We start from the raw sequence: 25,114 nt of genomic DNA, 5'->3' as shown, positions 1-25,114 counted from the left end.
CTCACTAATCAGACTCACTATGAGATATCACACTCACTAATCAGATTCACATTTACAAATCAGTCTTTCAACGAGACGTTTGATGCATGACGAGACATCAGATTTACGTTGGGACATGAGTCAAATTTCCATGCGCCAGACTATGATACATCCGTTAAACTTTGATACATCATACTCACTAAGAGATATCTTCGTTAATACTCGCCACCTATATCACTTAAAAAGTTAAACATATATTATCTAGATTTTTCAATAGGATAGATATGTCACATACGCTTATTAGTACCCCAGATTTTCATCAGTAGTAGAAAAATAGCAGGCGGTGCTGTGTCAAAAACATCTATACAGTTTCGAGTATAGTTAAAATTATCAACTATTTGACAGACATTTGCTCACTATGTTTCCATTTAAAATATCGTCTCCATAAAATGAATCCCATGCAGTTTGGCATACAAAGAACCTTTTTTTGGTTTTGAAGGCCAGAGTTGGTTATCTGATTTTAACCTTTTGTTGCAGAAAAATCGATGGGTAATCGCTAATACGCTAGATTGAAGATATCTGATATACATGGGATGATTGCAAAAAAACATTTAAGAATTATTATTGGAGTTGGAGTAGACTCGAGGTAATATCTGTCTGTGTGTGTGAAATTGCGCTTGTGTTTATTGCGCGGTATGATGATTAAATATGTTGGGAATACAATGATGATAATAGTAATAACAATAATAATAATAATGATGATGATGATGATGATAATGATGATAATAATAATAGTAATAATAATAATAATAATAATAATAATAATAATAATAATAATAATAATAATAATAATAATAATAATAATAATAATAATAATATAATCATTATAATCATTATAATCATAATAATAAAAATTATAATCATAATAATAATTATCATAATAATAATAATAATTTATTATTATTATTATCATTATTATTATTATTATTATTATTATTATTATTATTATTATTATTATTATTATTATTATTAATACGTTAAGCGTCAACGGCTTTGAATATTGCAGGGCGTTATTACTAACTGATAGCGATACGCAATAATCCACAATCATGACGTCAGTTGCACCAGAAAAAATGGAAAAGGACAAAGATAAGGATGATGAAAGTGAGTAGGTCATGATAGGCTCTATACCAATATAGATCTTTGTAAGAATGATGCTTACTACTTAAAGGGTCCTTTTCACGTTCTGGTAAATTGACAAAATTGAAAAAAGCTGTTTCAGATACGCAAAATGTGTTTTAGTTATGATATTTGGCAGGAAACAGTAATACAATAGTACCAATATAAAGCATTTAACGACAAATTTCAATACATGCCAAAATCTGTGAAAAGGCCCCTTTAAAAACGCACGATAATGGTTTAGAATTATTGTCAAAAATACGGGTAATACAAATGTATGTTCATAGCAACATTATTGTTACCAAGCATATATAAATGACATGTTATAAAGTTAATACACGATAACTCACACGGTTACCGAGTTTATTAAACGAATTGTTTTGGTTTGAATAATACTGCTTTACACAGATTGTATATTGTTTCCTAAGGCGAACACTAAGATACCATAATTTTACAACTCTGCGGGCAATAATGAATCAAAAGATATGCAAAATAAATTATGCTTCCGGATCTCAGGTCAACGATGTATGACCTTTGGCCCTCGTGTTTGTAAACCTTGACACAAGCCCGTACATGTGATCTTTTATAATTCACAAAACCATCCCAAAATATTGTTTTTGATGTCTGTTGTTATTTTCCAGTGACCGTGTAGCTTCCATTAATTCATCCCAAATAACGTTAACCCTTTCAGTGCGGGAACCGAATTTTAAAGGCCTGTGCAAACAGTTTGGATCCAGATGAGACGCACAAGATTGGCTAGTTGTCCTGCCCCCCTGTGTGCTCGCATCTAACCACGTTTGCGTGGATATTATCGTACAATCTAGTAACAATAACCCAATCCCCAGCTGCTGACCCTCCGGGTCGCTGGGAGCTGAACGTGTGAACTCATAAAAGCGCATAGAAAAAGTACCTCATAATCTTACTGTAACGAGCACAAATCCTTTCATTCGTTATGTTTACAGTGAAGAAAGAGGCAATGAAGGTCGGGAAGGCGGTCGGGAAAGCGGTCGGGAAGGAAGCTGCTAATGCGGTCATGGAAGGTAAGCGAGCAGATATGAGCGTTAATTTGGGAAAACGGGGCTTAAATGCATGTTTGCGAAGTCTCTTCCAAATTAAGTCCACACAAGCTAACCACGGGTGACACTTTCCGCCTCACCTGCATTTTGTTACGAAAATACTTCTTTGAAAACACAAAACGCCACAAAAGCGAACAGTCTCGTCCCGTATTAGCCTTTGCGGACTGCACATGCTTATCTATGACGACATCTGACGCACATGCATAAACCTCAGTTTTTCTTGAACAAGGCTTATATATGTTTATGTTTTGCATTTTTGTTAACTTGTTAATGCCTTTCTTTCACAAATACGTACATAGAAGATATTTGTTGGTTTCGGTAGATTATCACAAAAAACTAACGAATAATCATTGAAATTAATGTTTTTACAACTGTCGCAGCGAAGCAAAGACATGTAAAATTACATATACAAAATAGAAGTCTTGTTTCAAGATACTAAGTTATCCTTTCGTCGCCATGGAAGACAAACAATGCCCTGATGTTGATGTTATGGACAACTAAGACGTAATAGTTATTCATTATAAAATTAAAATCCACGAGTTTGTCAGATTTTCCATCTCGGTGCAGGAAAGGATCCACGGGTCTTTGCCAACGATTCAATATAAATATATTTGAGACGCGCTCTGTGAAAAGGGAGTTTAATGCATGTGCGTATAGTTTCGCGCCAGATGAGCTTGTACAGTCCGCACAGGCAAATCGGGGACGAGCACTATCCGCCTGAACTGGATTTTTGCTTAGAAGAGACTTTCTTCAAACGAATAGTATCATACAAGCGGAAAGAGTCGTCCCTGATTACCCTGTGCGAACTACACGGGCTTATCTGGGACGCCACTTAACGCACATGCAATAAACCACCTTTTCACAGAGAACGATCCTTTTATTTGTCAAATCATCAATTCATTAATTAGTTTGCTGTTACTTCGTGAAAGGCCTGTTCGATTTTCGCCCTCCGTCATCGCAGGTACTTCTAACATAAATAAACTTCAGTCCACCCACAGGGAGGCCTGAGCCTTCCAATGGTGCTGCGTCCTCGAAAACTCGATCATGATGAAATATCCCATTAAAAAGAAAGCAATCGCATTACATCCACCATCACATGGGCATAGACACTGATCCTATTTCGGACTGAGACAATTTTAATACGTTCAAATATTTGTTCTGGGGTATAAATCGTAGATTCTTCGCGGAATAACATTTTCAACACTGGTTAAAACCACTGGCCATGATGCCAAAAATAAAATAATATATGAAGGTCAAACGGTGGTCATTAGAACATTTTAGATTATGGTGTCATAGTTTTGGCGACAATACGACAACGTTCTGCGAGTCTCACTCAAGAAGGGTCGAACACACGTAAATGCCACTCTGGATCAGCAAACAAATTATTGCTTCAATCTGCAATCTCCGGAAGAGTCCGGAGATAGCCGATGTATCACGATTGACTGTAAACGCAAATTATATCCCTTATATATGGGCTTATTGCTTAATGAAAGATTTACGAAAATGTGTATGCGTTAAAAAGTCGATATAATATTAAACTAATTGACAACGAAATACTAAATCGTGGCAATAAATATTCATGAAGGTATTTTTTTTACTAGAAACAAGCTCTACTTTCTCAAAATAACATTAGTCAGTATGTTTATTGCGAACTTACATCTTGAAGTCGTCAACGTTAAGGTACGTTTAAAAATGCATTATTGCGAACATATGACGCTTATGTTGATATTCCGTATTCCTCTGGTATGAGTTAGCAATCGAAAGACTGCAGTGGGTACAGAGATGCGCGAATATTTGAAATAATTTTCATTCTTATTACCTTTATCAACTCACATTGACTATCATACGCTTCAGTTAACATTAAAAAAACATTGCAAAAATAACCTGATACAAAAACATAGTCATGTTACGTTGGCCGCGCATTTTTCACATAAAAATAACAATTTATTTCGACCGCCTGTTATGGCTATGGTCGAATTAAACGTATTGCCGATAGTGCTTTAACGAGATCTGCTTTGACCCAGTCAGTATTCAAGTCGGTCCCCTCATATAAACTTGTTGGCGCAACTTTGTGATTACTGAGTATTTTGAAATAGTCAAGATGGCCGCCAATATAGTATATAGCAACTTGTTTATGTCATGATGTTGACATCGTATGCCATGTATAATATTAGTTTACACAGGGAGTAATCACATGATAAACAAGATGGCGACGTCTATTTAGAGGCAGTTACATGTCTCAAACATATGATCATTCTCTACAATAATGATGTCCTAGATTTCCATTTCGACTGCTTCAGTGAATTTTTTTTTTATTGGTTGTTGGGAAAATCGTATGTACTTCGGTTATCATATGCAACAATACAGTGTTCCGCTGTTGGATTGCCCAGTCGTTATCTTGTACTTTCAAAGTGTTAATTAACGCGAGAACGCGAACTTGCAAAGTTCACCATTAATATCATAAGGATGCACGTGTTGTTTTGTTTTCAGTAAGTATCGTACGCTCTTTGTATCATGTTCTTGCGTTCCTTTGCTTGTGATCAAAAAGTCAAATTGCGAATCAAATGTTGGCCTTAAAGTACCTTGATAACGTTTTCACTCTTTCTCTGCTATATAACGCTCCCATAAATTCGCGCCATTTAACTTCAATATGAGTCGTATGCAGGGTGCACACAGCGTAAGTTCTGCCGTGGAAAGAACATTATTAATAAACCAGTCTCATTTCATTGTCACAGCGTGAACGCACATACCACACCATAAATTATAAATGGCATTTGAGAAACGCGATGGTTTTCAACGCCAAATGTATGCATGGATTTAATAATAATTACATATTCACCACCCTATTGAATAAAAAATACATATTTTACAAGTCTTAATCGGTATTATTTTTTTTCACGATTTAATAAGTTGAAGCATGAAATTATTTTTTTTTAGTGACATTTTGACTATAAATCTTATATATAAATGACGATTTGTAGAAAAATGCACTGATCTTTTTATTAATTGAAAATAAGAAGTTTAAACTAATACTCCATCCATATCTGGATAGCTTCTGCAGTTGTATTCAGTGGCTACTTTTAATTCAGGGAAGGTAACCACTTCAAGAAGTTTTACCCACGTCGGTTGTTGCGCTTATTTCAGACATCGACGTCGAAGACATTCCGGGCATGGACGAGATGGAAGAGCTAGGACCAATCCTGAAGCTGCTTTGCTGCTGCTGCAAGGCCGCCATGAAGGCGAAGAAAAAACAGGACAAGAAAAACAAGGGCAAGAAGGATGAGAAGCACGGCAATGATGATAAGAAAAGCAAGGACGCTAGCAAGGCAGTAGGAGCTGCGCTAGATATCGCAGGAAGCGCGGCAGAGGCGCTGCATGATTAGGAAATTAAAGACTGTTGGACCCGTATTAACAAAAAATCTTTACAGACAAGTTGAAGGAATTCATTGAAATTTCCTACGTGTGAAGCAATTTAGTGTTAAGCTTTTCTTACAATGCAAACGTGTACAACAGGTAAATATTGCTAAAATATATATTGTTTTTCCCTTTTGAAAGCAGCAAAAATGGAATACTTTAAGAAAATGTGATCTGAAATTTTATCTGATATACAACTTAAGTTAAGATTTTTCGCAACATTTAAGATTTAAGGAACGTTTTTAAAACCAGCAAAATGCCCTTATCCACGACTAAGGCTGCAAACAGGTTCATTTGTTTCCACTAAAATCACTAAAACGAAGGGTAAGTAGGAAGGCCGAACGCTCATTACCTTTCTTAAACGATTCCCAATTTGATAGAGTTTTTAATGGCATGCATAAATCTTTCATATTTCTATTTATCGTGTTTTCTGTACGTAATTTTGGTTTCTTTAAAGTATTTTTCGGCAAATATAATTGAAGATAGCAATAATGATTGCAAAGTTAATAGCCATTGTAAGGGGTTAGCAACACAGATCGATAACAAAACCTGCACTACAAAACGAGACGTGGAGGATTGGCACAAACAAGTACGTCGGTCGGGTTAGTGGAAACAAAACACCTGTTTACGCCTAAAGAATCGTGGTGCTTAAGCCACATTCGCGAAAATAATTCAATACTTAACTTAATAGGTTAACTAAAAAACAGATAGGATTAGAAGCAAACTTATATTGATTACTAGAACAAAAGGCATCGAAAACAAAATACATTGCCAACTTTTAAATGAATCGAAATTGTATAATAAAAAGGATCGCATTTAAGACTTTACTTAGGGGCTATGTGGATAGGTTTTGTTTTGTGGGGGTGGGGGGGGGGGGGGGGGGCGCTTGTGAGATATTAATAGTAAAATGAATTTTCTTGCACGACCACTGCGGGCTTTTCTTGAAGATTTTGTCGAAGGCAATAACATCATTAGATCTGTTTCTAAAGAAATGTGTTGAATTGGTGGTGTGCGAAAATATTAGCAAACAAATAAACAAGACAAACACGTGTTATGAGTTTACATGTATAACTTAAGGCTTTCTTTGAATGGCATTCCTTCGTCTTTGGTTTGTGTTTATTCATAAAACATGTATAGTGTACTACAATTATCATGACAAAACTTATTATACGATATCTGATTTCCCGTTGTGAGTGTTAATTCAATGCCATTGCGCTGTTGACAAAGGTAAATGTACTGAGATCTACATTCATCGTTGATACAACATTCCAGTGCAATAATGACCTCAATATGCAGGCTTAAATTACCGGTAATTTGAGACAATTATAGATCAGACTGATTAAGTGTATTGATATTGCGAATATAATTCAATCTCTGTGATAAGGTATGGGTTAAACCCTATATGCTGTGATAAAATACCGCACGTATGCATTATAAGTGTGTCATATGTATATCAACTAAATTTTTTCAACTGAATGTGATAATAAAATATGTATTTCTAAGTGTGAGTTTGTGTTGTGTAAGTTTTTTTGTATCCATATTTTTTCCAAATGAATGAATGTCTTACTCAATTAATTATTTATTTTGTATTATCTCGACATTCATAGAAAAGTTATGATAATCGTCTTTCTCCTTTATTTTCTATGTATAAAGTCTATTGTCCGTTTCGTCATCACTGCCATCATCATCGTCATCATCATCACCATCATCATCAATATCCGGTATGTCCAACTTTAAATACCAGCCTATGTATTCCTAAGTGTGAGTTTGTGTTGTGTAAGCTTATTTTGTATCCATATTTTTGTTCCAAATGAATGAATGTCTTACTTAATTAAATATTTTATTTTGTATTATCTCGACATTCATAGAAAAGTTATGATTATCGTCTTTCTCCTTCATTTTCTATGTATAAAGTCTATTGTCCGTTTCGTCATCACTGCCATCATCATCATCACCATCATCATCACCATCATCATCAATGTCCGGTATGTCCAACTTTAAATACCAGCCTGGGAACCGAATGGAGGAAGTGGGTTTGGCGCGAGACTATACGCATGCGCGTCATATTCGTGAGCTGTAACCGAGGTTTGTATCGGTTCTAATTGAACGTTACCCCGCGTTGACGCCTGCTCGTGAAATAATTCGTTTTCATCTAATTTTGATGACGCATTTTTTGTTGTTGTTTCGATCACAGTTGTTGCCATATCCGTAGCCATAGCAGGTCCGGTGGTTGTACCCACTGTGATACCATTGGTCTGTATGTCCAAAATCCTACCAAAGATATCAGTTCCAGTCTGTTGTTTTTTTTTGTCACTGCTTTCATTCCATACCGTGTTCTGGTTCCTGAAATAGTTACCAAACAGAGTTGTATAAATTTTAGTTACTATTTCCAATTAACATCAAATTTTCTCTATATGCATTCTCCCAAACTTATAAATACATAAAGGAGATTGTGAACACACTCGTCTTCTTACATTTTATTTGAGTATTTGTGATCCTTAATTAATTTCGAGCTGTATGGTGTTTCTGCTATAGGTTTCGTTACGGGCGATAGTGGGAAATGCATGAAACGCTTCGTTACAGAGCCGACCCTGTTTCTTTAACCCATTTATGCCTAGTGGACTCTCCCATCCTTCTAAATTGGATCAATTTATTTCCAAAATTAGGTATATCTAGTACACTTTATTGCTATATTTAGAATATTTCTTACAGAAATTCCTTTAAGCAAACAGCGCAAACCCTGATGAGACGCCGCATCATGCGGCGTCTTATCTGGGTCTACGCTGTTTGCCAAGGCCTTTTTTTTTCTGGACGCTAGGCATATATGGATTAAGTGCCAAGTTAAAAGTATCAAGTACAGAGCATCTCGGTTAAACGTCGCGTGTGGAATAATAAGGATGTTAAGTTTTAATGGGGGATCGAGTCTGCGACTGAGTTTTTGCAACAGTGTATTTACCGAAAGACCGCTTTGTTTGTTCTTGTCTGTGGAGGGGGGTGGAGGGGGGGGGTAATGTTTGCAGCGCATCTTCGTCCTATGACGGATGGACTATACACATGTAAACACACTCGCACGTACAAAATGTTGCCTTTTTTAAAAGTTGTATTCAATAACGTACTTCTTATGCAACCAAATCACCAGCAACACCGTCGCAACGATTGCGCATGCGCCTGCTAAGCTTCCTATCACAGCACCCGCCACTTCAGAATCTAGAAAATATAATGTATATATTTTGCTAAAAGAAAACTACACCGAAGAAAACAACACATGAAGCCGTGATGAATACAATTACTTCATAACTAAGTGCACACTTCCCCGTGCTTCATATTTAAACATATTCAAAAATAGAATACTTGTCGCGGTGAACATGATTTAGCTCTAAATTTGCAAGAAGAAAGAAGAAAGACAACTCCTTATATTACGAAATATGACATACGAATGAGCTCCCTTTCTTAACAAGCATGTATTATAAAATCTCATTTTTCGGACTGAATTTACACGCTGACGTCCTTTTTTTTTTACAAAACAAGCAACAACAAATACTCGTAATGGCAGCATCATTATAACAAACAAACAAATGAACGAACCAACGAACGACCAAAAGAGCAAAAGAACGAACTAATTTACGAACAAAGACACAAAAAACAAAAACAAACAAACAAACACAATAATTTATTTGTTAACAATCTAAAGATAGTGATTATATTCACCTGACAACGAATGCTTTCGATCAGACGTGGAAGCTGTTTGTGTGGTGTCATTTTGAGCGCCTAGTTGTCCAGTGGTGGTAGTGGAAGAAACAGAAGAGGTAGTAGAGGATTGCGATGTGGTTGTCGTTGTCGTTGCTGTCGTTGTTGTTACCGTCGTTGTATCATCATCGATACATGTGTCACAACAGTCGGCGATGTTTATGATGCTCGGGCACAAGAATACAACGCAGCCCGGTGTTCGGTCACCGTACTTACAATCTGAAGGATAATTAGATGCCGTTGTTTTTTGCATGCCAAAGTTATTGGGTTACCTTAAATCAAGATCTACTTTAGCGAGACTGCACCGCACGACTTACGCCACCTTCTTCGCAAGCTAAATAATTATTTCTAGGTGCCTTAGGAAAGAGATTAAGGACGCTCGTTTAGCAGGGATTGAAAGTCCGATCTCAAAGTTGCAACGCGGATTTCCTATCTAAGCCAAGTTGAACTTAAAACGTAGATGAATGTCTTCAAATGAACATGCTCGGTTTCAGGTTGCAAATGAACGGCGGCAATTAAGAATGGTCTTAGAGAATAGCCACATTTGACCGGCATACATGCTCATCTTAAAAAATTAAATTTAGATTAAATCAATCGATTCTTAGTTATTCTACTCTAAAAAATACAGTACTGTTATAAACTAACAACATTCTCTCGCCAAACAGAAGAAGTTTGATGCAAATATGCACTAACGAAAACATAAGCCCCCTCCCCAAAACAGAGAGATTTTTTATGTTAACCTTTAAAATGGTTTTAAAAAGTGAAAGTTGGTCCTTGCTGAAACAATGCGGATATTGATATTTATAAAAAAAAGTTTTGACCAAGTGACATGCTACATTACACATTGAAATTTTCAAAATCCAAGTTCCTTTTTTGCCACTGTAAGAGTTTAATAACTGATATATAAGTAACAGATTATATTCCAAGCATTACGTGATCATTCGGTTAAATAATTAATACGCAGCCATGTTCCGAAGTGTAGTAATAAAATTAAAAGTGTATCTTTGAAAGTATTGACCCGTGCATTTATGAATCTAACTTCAAATATAGCATGGCTTTGCTCTGATTGAACAAAGATACAAACCGACGTAGATTGACGTCAAATGTCACACATTTTATAATTGAATACCGTCCTAATGTTTAAGTATGATTATACAAGGTTTTAATGCAATGCCCTCATTTGAAGACGTTATTATTGTTAATGGAATGTGAAGGCACTCTTTGTTGACATCTCAAAGGCACTTTTGATAGACATCACATATTGTAAATGAATAAGAATTAACCATAACTTAAATACCTGGTTTTGAAGTTGCAACAGCGTTGCATGACGCACAACAGTTGGTCTCTGTGGTGGTATTGTAGCATTCACGGTTTGTTGACGTCACGATTTCAGAGCACGTCTGTCCGTTCTTGATCACACCCGTGACGTCACCAGTCGGGCAGGAAACTGTGGAGCGTGTGTTGTAGTTGATTGAATTTATCATCACTTTGCTTACGCAACGATTTAAACCTTATTGGCATTTATCACACAAGCTTATAAAATAAAAATAAAATATAACGGCGAAATGGGAGAGAAGCTGCGTGGAAAATGCTGTACACATATATTTTATTGCCATGGAAATTATTTAAGACGAATTTTATTTAAACTTTATCATAAGGCCAATTTAGACAATGTTGCAACTAGCATCGCAAAAATATATTGAGGTAGGATGGTCGGCGTACCTAGCTTTTATTTAACCTTTATGAGATTCCATACTTGTATGTATATAAAAATGCAATTACATGCATATATCTTCCGAATCTATATTCAACATTCTCTTTAGAAATTACTATTATTAATGCGATTAATTGAGCAGATAGGAACGAATAAAGAACAATCACAAATTAAATAGTGATTTTGGTAAATATAAATCAAGCAAAAAATATCAAAAACTTCAATATTCCTCTTGTTAAACGTCTGTCTAATCAATAACAACAATATGCTGCTTTTAAAATTTATTAAGATCTGGTCATTTTGTTTTACACCCACTGTTTGTATATTATTCATTATTTTGTCTATAATTTTGTAATCACAGAAATCAGAAAAAATAGGCCACTTGTCCCCGTGATGTTTTCTCTGTTGACATATTCCTTTAAACAGAGTATGTACATATTAATTAAAAAGATGTTAACATCCTTTTTTAACTAAAGTCGTTTTAATGACTATACATATTATAAAAATACAGTTCAGCATCAATAGCCAAACCTTTATGAATATATTTCACTTTAACAAATGAGAATGTTGATCAAGTTTTCAACTTCAAGTGTCGGTTTTAATTAATACAAAATATATAAGAGTAAGATAAATCTTACATCTAATTGCTATGGGTGTTATAAAGATCATTTTGCAAATCTAGTGCCAATATAACTTCTAATTGGAGCAGAAAATTGAATAAAAGTTAAGTTGACAAGATACAAATTATAAAGGAGTGTAATGTCTACAAACAAAATTTAGATGATTAACCCTTTCAGTGCGGGAACCGAATTTTAAAGGCCTTTGCAAACAGTTTGGATCCAGATGAGACGCCACAAAACGTGGCGTCTCATCAGGATCCAAACTGTTTGCTATTCTGATAGTATTCTTTGAAAAAAAATCGAAGAAAAGCTAATTTAAGAAATTCAGCAGACGACATTTAAGCAGACGACAAATTTCCCAGCATGCATACATAATATGACTGATCTGTGAAGAACATGTGTTTACGATGATTTTAGAACGCATAAAAGAATCGTCTTAACTCCTTAATTGCTGCCCGACATAAGAATGTCATATATAACGTCTGAAACACTTCCAAACACTATCTTACGTGGACATAGCGACTCAAACGCCGCCTTACATTGATATAAGAAATCAAACATTGACATATTAAGACATAATGATTCAAATTCTGTATGACAAAGAAACATCTGTCATATTTAGACATAATGACTCAAACTCTGTATGACAAAGACATATAAAACACTGTCAAATTTAGACATAATAAATCAAACTCTGTATGACAAAGACACATCAAACACTATCCTACGTATACATAACGTCTCAAACACTATCCTGCGTAGACATAACGCCTCAAACTCTATCCAACGTAGACATAACGCCTCAAACACTATCCTACGTAGACATAACGCCTAAAACACTGTCCTACGTAGACATAACGTCTCAAACATTGTTTTATGTACACATAATGTCTCAAACACTGTCCTACGTAGACATAACGTCTCAAACACTATCCTACGTAGGCATAACGTCTCAAACACTATCCTACGTAGACATACCGTCTCAAAAACTGTCCTACGCAGACATAACGTCTTAAACACTGTTCTACATAGACAAAACGTCTCAAACACTGTCCTACGCAGACATAACGTCTCAAACACTGTCCTACGCTGACATAACGTCTCAAACACCGGTCTACATAGACATAACGTCTCAAACACTGTCCTACGCAGACATAACGTCCCAAACACTGTCCTACGCAGACATTACCTCCCAAACACTGTCCTACGCAGACATAACCTCCCAAACACTATCCTACGTAGACATAACGTTTAAAACATTATCTTACGTAGACATGACGTCTCAAACACTATCCTACGTAGACATTACGTGTCAAACGCTGTCCTACGCAGACATAACGTCTCAAACATTATCTTGCGTAGACATGACGTCTCAAACATTATCCTTCGTACTACGTAGACATAACGTCTCAAACACTGTCCTACGCAGGCATAACGTCTCAAACACTGTTCTACATAGACATAACGTCTCAAACACAGACCTACGTACACACTACGTAGACATACGTTTCAAACACAGACCTACGTAGTCATAACGTCTCAAACACAGACCTACGTAGACACTACGTAGGTATAACGTCTAAAACACAGACCTACGTAGACATAACATTTAAAACTTGTTCTTTCATAGGCATATTCATATCGCTCAAAATGGTGTTTTACATAGACATGGCGTCTGCCTCAAACACTGTTCGAAAAGACAAAAAAAAGACATAGATGTAAACATAGCGTTTCAATCATGTTCCCTATATTAATATAGCGTCACTTTCCTACATAGACATTCAGTCTCAAACACTGTCCCACATAGCAAAGAATTTCATAAGTTTACACCATGTCCACAGAACAGACCAACATAAGTAAAACTGTCAAGGGCGTTATGTACGTAGGTAAATTTCTTAAGCTAAAAATGTTCTAATATGACTAAGAATACGTACAACTTACACATATTGACAAACTTTAGCTAAGCAAAGTTTAGAGTTTTATAGGTCCTAACTTAATCTACCGAATGTTATTCGACCACCTGCCAGTTGAATAAACGAACGTCGGAAATTGTTAAACAATATAACTTCGGTATTACAATAGTTTGTTGTGCCATAAGTTCAAGCACTTACAATGTGTCAAGAAGGTAAACATCTCCAATTGTAACAGTACTACAATCGGTGTATAGTATATCCGACGTGAGTCAATTCATGTACATTGTTCAATCGGCAACTTTATTGTCGCTGGTCTTTATAATTATAATTGAACATTATTTTTTGGAATAATCAAATATCAGAGAAATACTTAACACCGATGTAACCGCAAAACACGGATTCAATCGCAAGATCAGATAGTCAGGTTCGCTCCGAGGCCAACACAACCACTCGATGAATATAATTAGCGTCAAGGATCGTTGTATAAAGCTCCGTAATATACCACAATAAAACATGATCTAATTACATCCATTTAAATGAAAATACATTGTGTTAAATGCTGAAAATTTCTTTACACTTTTGTTAGTCCATACACTTTTATCTACCTTTATTACATTCGTTTAATTCTTAAATGACGCTCACTTTCCAGCCATATCAGTAAGTGATAATCGTTTATTGCGTATTAAAATTCGCTTCATATCTAGACTTCACTCGCTGCGAATTTTGTTCGTGGAGCAGTAATAAGGTCACCACGCTGAGAAATTTATCTTGCATTTTTTTAAAGCCGAGTGGTCGCCATCTTGACTATTACGTCACTACGCCCTCTGCACTTAGCAGTGTCCACTGTTTAACTATTTTTCTCTGTTGACAATTTTAAGAAGCAAACCCCTACTTATCGTTTACCTTAAAAGTGACTTTTTATCGGATATGGGCATTTTACGTGTATCAGTAAATGCTTAAAATACTATATTTTAACCACAGAGCAGTAGATCTCATTTACTGTGCCAATAAATAATCAGAAAGAACAAGAAACAACCAAGTTCGTACCCAGCGGGCTCAAACCTATTTCCTTTTTATTAAAACGCGTGTGTATTGACCACTCGACTGTAAATAATGTAAAGTGGTAAATTTGAAAGTTATTTCACGCTTCATCTAAGTGATCCACGTGTTATAACGGCAACCTGTGAACAAGTCCCTTTAATATTGAAACATTAAGTGAAAAAACTGTTTATTTCCATTAACATTCCAACACAAATCATCTATGTAGGACGGTCGTACTTTTTCACTATCTCATACGACGAAACATGATTTATTTTTAATCCAAGAAGAAACTTCAACGGCATACGTGTTCCAAATCCTTCAGCAAACTTTTTTTCTTATTTATGAACAATGATAATAAATCGAATATGATAAACATGAACGAAAGCTCAAAGTAAACGTTAAAGGTCGAGAGGAAAACTCAAACTGTAATACAAAATAAACGTTAAGGATTGGGAAAGAAGATTCGGGTCTTTCAAGTTAGTGAAAACGAACAACTTTTTTACAACTAAGTATAGTGAATACAAATGTTTAAAAAATATTTACGACAGCAAGTACGTCGGGTTCGTCTCCACATAGACTCTTAATACGTTCCTACTACGACGGAAGCTGAAGGTAACGTATATTCAATCCTATATCATTAATATTTTATATTGTAAACATAATTTTGGAATGTTCTACCTTTACATTAGTGTGTGCAATTAGTTCTAGTTAACCAGCTATCACAGAACAAGTGTGATTTGTTGAACGGACCGCCGATAAATGACCGAAATATTATTGTAACTGCTTAATAGACGGAGCAGTGGTATAATGGTAGGACGCTTGCTTTGAGATCGAGAGGTCCCTGGTTCGAATCCCGCCCAGACCACTGGAAATTTCCTGAGCAAGATATTTATCCCACATTTGCTACTCTCCACCCAGGTGTATAAATGGGTACCTGTGAGGGAAATAGGCCAATGTGCCGTTGCTGCATACTGCGCCGAATGTTAACAGACGACTTATGACCCAGTGATCATTAGGTAAATGTGAAGTCGATTGCAGATGTGTAATCAGACTATAAACACACCTTTACTTTTTCTTCACTTTAATACGGTTATAAATCAAACTAAACAAACACAAATAGTCATTATCAGCATTTTTTAAATATAATAATACCAAAATGTATCATCCTTGTAAAAACCTAATTGTGTAAACAATTTACAAAACTCCGCAAAATGTGTTCATTAAATTCTCAAAATAAACATATAATTACCTGCATGTGTTCCTCTAGAGTTTAAGCCGATGCCTACTAATATTATAACTAACTGTGCATTATAGAACACTTTCCTCCGCATGTTGTTAGTTGGCCACATTAACTTCACACTGTACAATATATGTCTATCAATGATAATAATATTGTCATGTTAATCAAATGATAGAAGAACACTTAAATCCATTAAAGATTTTCGCATACTCAATTTTCCGAGAAATAAACAGATACATTTTCCGAAATATTTTGACATGTGTCAGAATTATTTGAATTTGTTTCAGACATTTATTTGTCAATGTCGATGTATGAGCACATACGTCAACGTATTTACCATGTATAGAAAGGAATAATTCAGTAATGAAACGTCATTTGAATAGATCAATAATCTCAAAAGTTTATCAGTCGATGTTTTGATCGCCTGGTAAACGTTGTTGTTAAACTACGACTATATTTGCAACTGATGTATTCGTTGATAATAGACTAATGAAATAGTTGTTTCCATGTATAATTTACAGTTATAACAATTATTAAGACTGCACTGATCATTCACTAATATTCAACGCGGATGTGCGACTATTCCTTCGTGTTGATGATTAACGACGTATGAAAATGTGATGCAAATAATGACCATGACATTTTCTTGTCAATAGTAGTAATCAAGGTATTGCAATTACTGATTTGCTGATGCATTGTGAATATATGATTGATCGAACGGTGTTATTGAAAAACAGCTAATGAGCTTTACGTTTGTCAATGTATAACAATTCCAACTGTGATATTCTGAAACAATATTATGCATGCATTGTAGTTGAAATACGGTAATCACCAAACCAATGCTAGACTTCAGAGTAGAGACTGACTAAGACCACAGAAAACATACTTCAGAGTAGAGACTGATTAGACCCAAGAAAACATACTTCAGAGTAGAGACTGACTAAGACCCAAGAAAACATACTTCAGAGTAGAGACTGACTAAGACCCAAGAAAACATACTTCAGAGTAGAGACTGACTAAGACCCAAGAAAACATACTTCAGAGTAGAGACTGATTAAGACCCAAGAAAACATACTTCAGAGTAGAGACTGACTAAGACCCAAGAAAACATACTTCAGAGTAGAGACTGACTAAGACCCAAGAAAACATACTTCAGAGTAGAGACTGACTAAGACCCAAGAAAACATACTTCAGAGTAGAGACTGATTAAGACCCAAGAAAACATACTTCAGAGTAGAGACTGATTAAGACCCAAGAAAACATACTTCAGATTAGAGACTGACTAAGACCCAAGAAAACATACTTCAGAGCAGAGACTGACTAAGACCCAAGAAAACATACTTCAGAGTAGAGACTGATTAAGACCCAAGAAAACATACTTCAGAGTAGAGACTGATTAAGACCCAAGAAAACATACTTCAGAGCAGAGACTGACTAAGACCCAAGAAAACATACTTCAGAGCAGAGACTGACTAAGACCCAAGAAAACATACTTCAGAGTAGAGACTGATTAAGACCCAAGAAAACATACGTCAGAGTAGAGACTTATTAAGACCCAAGAAAACATACTTTAGTGTAGAGACTGATTAAGACCCAAGAAAACATACTTCAGATTAGAGACTGATTAAGACCCAAGAAAACATACTTCAGAGCAGAGACTGACTAAGACCCAAGAAAACATACTTCAGAGTAGAGACTGATTAAGACCCAAGAAAACATACTTCAGAGTAGAGACTGATTAAGACCCAAGAAAACATACTTCAGTGTAGAGACTGATTAAGACCCAAGAAAACAGAATGTGCTTATATAAATGCTCTTCATATTGTGATTTTTGTCTAGATAATAAATTGTTAAAAATGAAGAATTATTTAATTAGATATGATAATTTGCAATTAAGCACAAAAATAAGGTATTGATCTGACTATAACTGATTCTTTATGTTCAAACTTTAGACTAAAATTCTGATGGTGAATATAGACCAATCAGACTTAGTGATCGATCATTTTTGCTACACTCGATAATTTCGCGAGAGCTTTGCTCTGGAAGAGTCCCCTCGTTGATTACCCGTTTTATATTTAAATGTGAAATAAGTAGCATATCGTAAACGAAACAACGTAAAACAAAGTTAATAAAAGCCAACATACATACCCGTCTTTAGAATATCAGTGGCAACAAAACAGCACTCGATCGCATATTGCCAAAGGCATTGACCTCACACTACTTTGAACTTTAATTGCAGTGTACTCAAGTTCTTCTGAATGGAACATTTAATGAAATAATCGCCACTTCAAATAATCTTTTGTAATACTTGCAACCAAAATTAGAATACTGACCGTTTAAAAACAGTGTAACAATAGTTTAAAATCAACAGGTTGTCGTCGTGTTCAAACTGTGTCCGGTTAACGCACGGTGAAAATATCACAACACAGCGAAAGTGTTGATGGGCAGGGCTATATGGTAAAATACAATTATTTAAACATATATTTTGTTAATGAAAAGGTATCATGTTTGAAGGGTGTGCTGTTTTACAGATTTATACCTGTGCACAAGAAGGTATAAACGAACACGATATCATTTTAATTTAAACACGTTTTTTTTGCAATTGTGTGAGGGTATTAATTAATCGAGTTTTATTCAATATAAATCATAGCACGACCAATGCAAATCTCAGTCGTTAGAAAGGAATAATAATTAGTTATTAATTATTATTATACATTTCGTTTAATGTACCCATTCTATAGCTTTGCAATTGTTTTGTCAGTGCAAAACCTAATCACGATCTCTACAACCGTATTTATTATTATTTGATAGAGGTTTAATTGCACACAATCCTTGGAGGGCTAAACTACAGTGCAAAATTAAAGGAGTTCTTTGTTAAATTAATGGCAAATGCATTTGCACTGAATTACTGATTCGTAAGGAAAAGGTAGACGCAAACATGTCATCGAAACGCAAAGCGCTTAGAGTAAAATGGTTAACTTAACAAAGTGCTATGATCTCCACGATAGTTGCATGGGGCCACGTTTATGTGAACTGATCACTCATTAAGACCTTATCCGACATGGATATGTTTTTTTTTTAAATATACAATTGCGAATGCTCGTATTGAGCTAGTGTGAAATCACACTTGAAACCTGTCACTTGGATTTTTTTTTCCGGTTTACAACGAGTCAACCATTGTTGTGCAGGACCAATCTCTTGCACGACGGTTACATTACATTCACCTCTGTGTTGGGCTCAGAACGGACTATTGTTATGAAAGCGTCTCATTTATGTCATGATCATTCCCAATCTGAACGCATCGGACAGTGGGCTACACCACACCGTCTCTCTGATGTACGTAGGCGGCCGGCATATTGGATTTGGAACTACTTTAGAAAACAAGATGGCGGCCTCCTCGTAAAGAGGAAAAATTAAAATGTGTCTTTTAGCTCGTCTTTTTCTAGATAACATTCTTTAAGTAATAATTTAATGTAGATCTGTGAATTCCCACAACGTACTTAAAAACTTGTTAAAATTTAAAGATGCCATTACTGACATACTGAAACGAGTACTTATAGTATTGACATCGATGATCGAGTAAATTTAAAATTAAATCGACTGTTATCGTTATATTTTGAATTTTTGTGAGATACGAGGATTGCTTACATAAACTTGATAAAGTATGAAACACATCACTCATTGTATGAGTATGGATGGCCGAGTGGTCTAAACGGTAGACTTTTACTCCATGGGGTCAATGGTTCAAGCCCATTTGAGGGTTACTTTTATATTTTTATTCAATTTTATTATTGTTTTTTTATTGCAGCTTTTTAGATCCAATGTTTGCATTTATAATTATAGTTCTAGCTTCCATAACTTTAAATGTCGCTTTTTTTATGATTTTTGACTGGCGCGACTTTATACAGGTCTGTCAATACTATGTAAACTGTATGCTGAAGTTTCTTTAGCTATTATCAATATAGCATAGAGTCTATAATGAAAAAAATAATTTGGGGAGTTCTTATGTTATAGTTAGATTTTGTGACTTATCAATTTAAAGTATTTAATAACAAACTTCAATACTTGTCTCATCTGTGAAAAAGTCCCTTTGAAATTGCTAGTTTTCCTCTTACATGCCCTTGTATTTTAAGACAGAATACTTTCCTCTCCAGAGGAAAGAGGTATGGGTTTGAATCCCATCGGGGGCTTCAGAGGATGATCCATTTTGAGACAAATGTTAATATTTGCTTTAGTGTATCCCAAAATTAACCTAATATTAAATATATAACTGTGAAAGATAATTCAAAATAATGTTTGTTTCTATATACATTGTGATCCATGGAAATGAACATTCAATTATGCAAGAAACATGTATGATTTAAGGAAAAATACGACAGCAAACTTAGAATGGACATTCATTTTAGATTGTTAAGTAACTAAAACTATAAATGTTGTAAAGCTTGTGTATGCCGTCCTTGCTTCTGGACAGCAGAACAGTTAAGGCATAAATGATTACTCTTTTTCTTTAGAATCAACATTGATGCATTATTACTTAAGCAAAGTTGAACTTTTTAAAAACTCTATGAATTGGGAACTGAATGTTTCATGTTCGTTGCTTGCAATTTACCGGTACTGAACATAATGTTACTGGTGAACAAATGCCATCTCTCTTTACACTTTACAAGGAGATGGTGTTTTTCATAAATATCCAGGTTAATTTGTATAAATACCGGGTAAGACCTCGTAACATATTTATATACATGTAAGCAATACATTTATGATGATGACATTGTGTTTCGCTGTAAATTTACAGAGAAAATATACTACAGCCGCATGTCACCAGAGTTGTTAAAAGGGCATTTAGACAGTATTGTCCCTGACTTTTGCCCATTTTGACATATTCTTATAAACAAGAGGGCCACGGTGGCCCTTTATCGCTCCACTGCTAAGAAAAGGCCGAAACAAATATTCTCAGCATGTGCAAATACTTAAATATAGGCCCTATTTAAGCAAATGAACAATTTTGTGACCCCCTGGGCTGGGTAAAATTTAACCAAAGGGGCATAATTTGAGCAAACTTTGTAGAGGACAACTATACCTCACTACTTACAAAATGTGGTAGCCCTTGGTCCTAGAGTTAAGGATAAGAATATGTTAACAGTTTTCACAAAATAAGCAAGATATAAGAGTATATAATGTTCAATTTTGTGACCCGCGGGTCAGGGTCAAAGTTGACCCAAAGGTCATATTTGAACAACCTTTGTAGAGGACTATAAGATGTTGCTGCATACCAAATTTGGAAGCTGTAGTCCGAATGGTTTCGACAAGAAGATTTTTAAAGATTTCACAAAATAGGCGCTTCATAAGCGTTTATTCAATTTTGTGACCCCCGGGGCAGGTTCAAAGTTCACCCCAGAGGCATTATTTGAACAAATTTGGTAGAGGTTTATTAGATGCCACTATATACCAAATTTGGTAGCCCTAGGCCCAATGGTTATGAACACAAAGATTTTTAAAGTTTTCACAAAATAGGCCCCATATAAGTGTATGTTCAGTTTTGTGACCCCCGGGCAGGGTCAAATTTGACCCAAGGGGCATTATTTGAACAAACTTGGTAGAAAACTATTAGATGTCACTACATAACAAATTTGGTAGCTGTATGCCTTATGGTTAAGGACAAGAAGATATTTAAAGTGTTCACAAAATAGGCACTATATAAGCATATAATTGATTTGTGGCCCCCAGGGCAGGGTCAAATTTGACCCCAGGGGCATAATTTGAAAATACTAAGTAGAGGACTATACAATATCACTACTGGGTACATACCAAATTGTGTAGCCTTAGGCCTAATGGTTATGGACAAGATTTTTTTTTAAAGTTTTCACAAAATAGGCATTATATGAGCATATGTTCAATTTTGTGACCCCCGGGGCAGGGTCAAATTTGACCCCAGGGGCATAATTTGAACAAACTTGGTAAAGGACTATAAGATGTCACTAAATACCAAATTTGGTAGCCCTAGGCCCAATGGTTATGGACAAGAAGGTTTTTAAGTTTTCACAAAAAATAGCCCTTTATAAGCATATATTCAATTTTGTGACCCCCGGAGCAGTTTCAAATTTGACCCCAGGGTCATAATTTGCACAAACTAAGAAGAGAACTATAACATGTCACTACATACCAAATTTGGTAGCCCTATGCCATACAGTTATGGACAAGAAGTTTTTAAAGTTTTCACAAAATAGGCCTTATATAAGCATATGTTCAATGTTGTGATCCTCAGCGCAGGGTCAAACTTGACTCAAGGGGCATAATTTGAACAAACTTGGTAGAGGACTATAAGATGTCATTACATACCAAATTTGGTAGCCCTAGGTCCAATGGCTATGGACAAGAATATATTTGAAGTTTTCACAAAATAAGCACTTTATAAGCATATATTCAATTTTGTGACCTCCGGGGCAGTTTCAAATTTGACCCCATGGGCATTATTTTAACAAACTAAGAAGAGAACTATTACATGTCACTTCATACTAAATTTGGTAGCCATATGCCATACAGTTATGGCCATGAAGTTTTTTAAAGTTTTTACAAAATAGGCCTTATATAAGCATATGTTCAATGTTGTGACCCTGGGGGCAGGGTCAAACTTGACCCCAGGGGCATAATTTGAACAAACATGGTAGAGGAATATAAGATGCCATTACATACCAAATTTAGTAGCCCTAGGCCCAATGGTTATGGACAAGATTTGTAAAGTTTTCACAAAAAAGACCCTATATACGCATATGTTCAATTTTGTGACCCCCGGGGCAGTGTCAAATTTGACCCCAGGGGCATAATTTGAACAAATTTGGTAGAGGACTTTTATATGTCTTTTCATACCAAATTTGATAGCCCTAGGCCCAATGGTTATCAACGAGATTTTGAAAGTTTTCACAAAATAGGCCTTAAAGAAGCAATTTTCAATTTTGTGACCCCCGGGGCAGGGTCATATTTGACCCCAGGGGCATAATTTGAACAAATTTGGTAGAGGACTATTAGATGTCTCTACATACCAAATTTGGTAGCCCTAGGCCCAATGGTTATCAACGAGGAGATTTTGAAAGTTTTCACAAAATAGGCCTTAAATAAGCAATTTTCAATTTTGTGACCCCCGGGGCAGGGTCAAATTTGACCCAGGGGCAAAATTTAAACAAATTTGGCCAGTGGAGCTAAAAACTGATTCTTTGTTTAGCGTGCAAAGGGGATGGAGGAACATTTGTTGGTGCCTTTTAAAAAAGTTTTTTCATTGTGTGGAAAATTGAGTTAAAAAATGTATACACAATGCCTAATATGTGGCAAATTCCAACAATGTCTGTGGTTTTTCATGTAAAAACAAGAGATGTGTTTGTCAGAAACATAATGCCCCTTATTGCGCCGCTTTGAAGCCGTATATTTGACCTTTAAGGATGACCTTGACCTTTCAGTACTCAAAATGTGCAGCTCCATGAGATACACATGTATGCCAAATATCAAGTTGCTATCTTCAATATTGCAAAGGTTATAGGAAATGTTTAGGTTTTCGGACAGACAGTTAGCACATATAAGTTGGTTTTACAAATTCACTGAGTGTAAACATTGGGCACTTATATAGCTCAAAGTGACCGGGAAACAAATTCTTGTGTTCTGATTTACATGCATGTATTTACACTTGCAAAATTCAAAGTAAAGAATGGTAATTGTTCTCTTATTGCCAACAACTGCATAAATCTTAACATTGTAAATTGGTTGTTTTGTCTTTATTACTACTTTTGTACATTCTTTTGTATTGCCCTCTTTATATTAACTTTCAACATTTATATTATATCCAGTAATTGTAGATATCAGATGTTTTGTGATGTAAATGTGTAGGGTTCTTGTTACTTGTCACACCCATTTCCATTTCATAATGCCTTAACACTGATATAGGATATTAATAGTGATTTTTGATTATTGTATTTATGTAAACTTATTCTTTATGCTGATGAAAGTGTCACCCTTTATTTTCAAAAAGATCCTAGTATCATCAGTAGTGTTTTTTGTAAAGAACTTGAAAATTGTATTAAATGGTTAGTGGATAACAAACTATCTGTACGCCTGTGAAAAACTGAATGTTTAGTGTTTGGTTCCAAAAGGAAATTATCTTAACTTCATTATTTTAATGTAATATGTAACGATCACACTATTGTTTCTCAATCATCTGTTGAACACCTTGGTTCAATATTCGAAACTGATATTCCTGCTACATCTATTGTTAATAATATTATTAAAAAGGTGAACTGAAGAAAAAGATTCTTCAGGGGCTTAGCTAGCATTTTTTGAGCCCGAATATGTTATATATATATATATATATATCCGGTATATATATTACTGTTGTTCAAATAAGTCATCAATAAAGTATTTGTACGTACATTTAAATGTGGTGACAAGATAGAAGTAAACATTGTGTAACTAATGCTCTCTAATAATATATGCTAATTACTATTTGATCTCAAGACTATAGTCTCAAGTTTAAATTAACAATATTTTTATGCATATTAATGCCACCATTTTTGTACATTTTCCACCCATCTATAGGGCTCTATTGGAAATAAGTTGCAAACCTTTCATGGGACATCCTGTGGTATATATATCATGTCTTGATTTCAACATCTTGTAACTACTTGTTATTTCAGATCTCTGCCAAATACACTGACTATTTACTTGTAACTGAATTTAAATGATTAACTTTGACTGTGATATTCAAAATGTGATATATCAATGCATTGTGATCCAAAACCTGTGATAATTGTTTTCCAATTGCTAAATGTTGTAAATTGACTGTATTTTATGATCTGTACTTGTATGACATATATATACATATGCATGAATAAATCAATATTAAGAAAAGTGTGACTGACACTGTTTCCAGACATATTACAGTTAAATTACTTCATGTCAGTAATGGCAGTCAGGGATGGAAAATATCTTTTTACAATTGTTGCCTGCACTGTCGACCATATTTAGTGCTTTTGTTTCCCATCTAAAGAGTAAAGACCCAAAACCATGGGCATGCCTGTGATATGTATCTTAAAGTTTCTTAAAGGATAAATAATATAAATTTTAGCAACACCACTGCTCAGTTTTAACATTTCCAATACAGTATGTCTTATTTTGAGAGGCCATTCTGAATTGAGTTCATTTCCAAG

General features: G+C 35.2%; 2 protein-coding genes across 3 annotated transcripts; one reads left to right on the top strand and one right to left on the bottom strand.

Annotated features, from left to right (window-relative positions):
• The first annotated feature begins 578 nt into the window (after positions 1-578).
• Positions 579-7,150, top strand: LOC127848944 (uncharacterized). The gene is made up of 4 exons (XM_052381670.1): positions 579-625; positions 1,046-1,143; positions 2,121-2,198; positions 5,379-7,150. The coding sequence occupies exons 2-4, from the start codon at positions 1,089-1,091 to the stop codon at positions 5,615-5,617; spliced, it is 372 nt and encodes a 123-aa protein (XP_052237630.1). The 5' UTR covers positions 579-625; positions 1,046-1,088; the 3' UTR covers positions 5,618-7,150.
• Positions 7,151-7,252: 102 nt separating this feature from the next.
• On the bottom strand, positions 7,253-16,196 carry LOC127848943 (uncharacterized). Of its 2 annotated transcripts, none has more exons than XM_052381668.1 (5): positions 15,933-16,196; positions 10,693-10,842; positions 9,357-9,614; positions 8,765-8,855; positions 7,253-7,991 (listed from the first exon to the last, which is right to left on the bottom strand). In XM_052381668.1, exons 1-5 carry the CDS (start codon positions 16,030-16,032, stop codon positions 7,646-7,648), a joined length of 945 nt encoding a protein of 314 aa, XP_052237628.1. In that variant the 5' UTR covers positions 16,033-16,196; the 3' UTR covers positions 7,253-7,645. The 2 variants fall into 2 exon arrangements, with proteins under 2 accessions (XP_052237628.1, XP_052237629.1); XM_052381669.1 differs by lacking the exon at positions 15,933-16,196 and adding an exon at positions 13,841-14,246.
• Between the last annotated feature and the right edge of the window lie 8,918 nt (positions 16,197-25,114).

The sequence above is a fragment of the Dreissena polymorpha genome, chromosome 10, assembly GCF_020536995.1.
Source record: "Dreissena polymorpha isolate Duluth1 chromosome 10, UMN_Dpol_1.0, whole genome shotgun sequence".
In the NCBI taxonomy this organism is placed as follows: domain Eukaryota; kingdom Metazoa; phylum Mollusca; class Bivalvia; order Myida; family Dreissenidae; genus Dreissena; species Dreissena polymorpha.
Note: the sequence above shows the minus strand (reverse complement) of the source record. Positions and strands in the feature narration are given on the sequence as shown.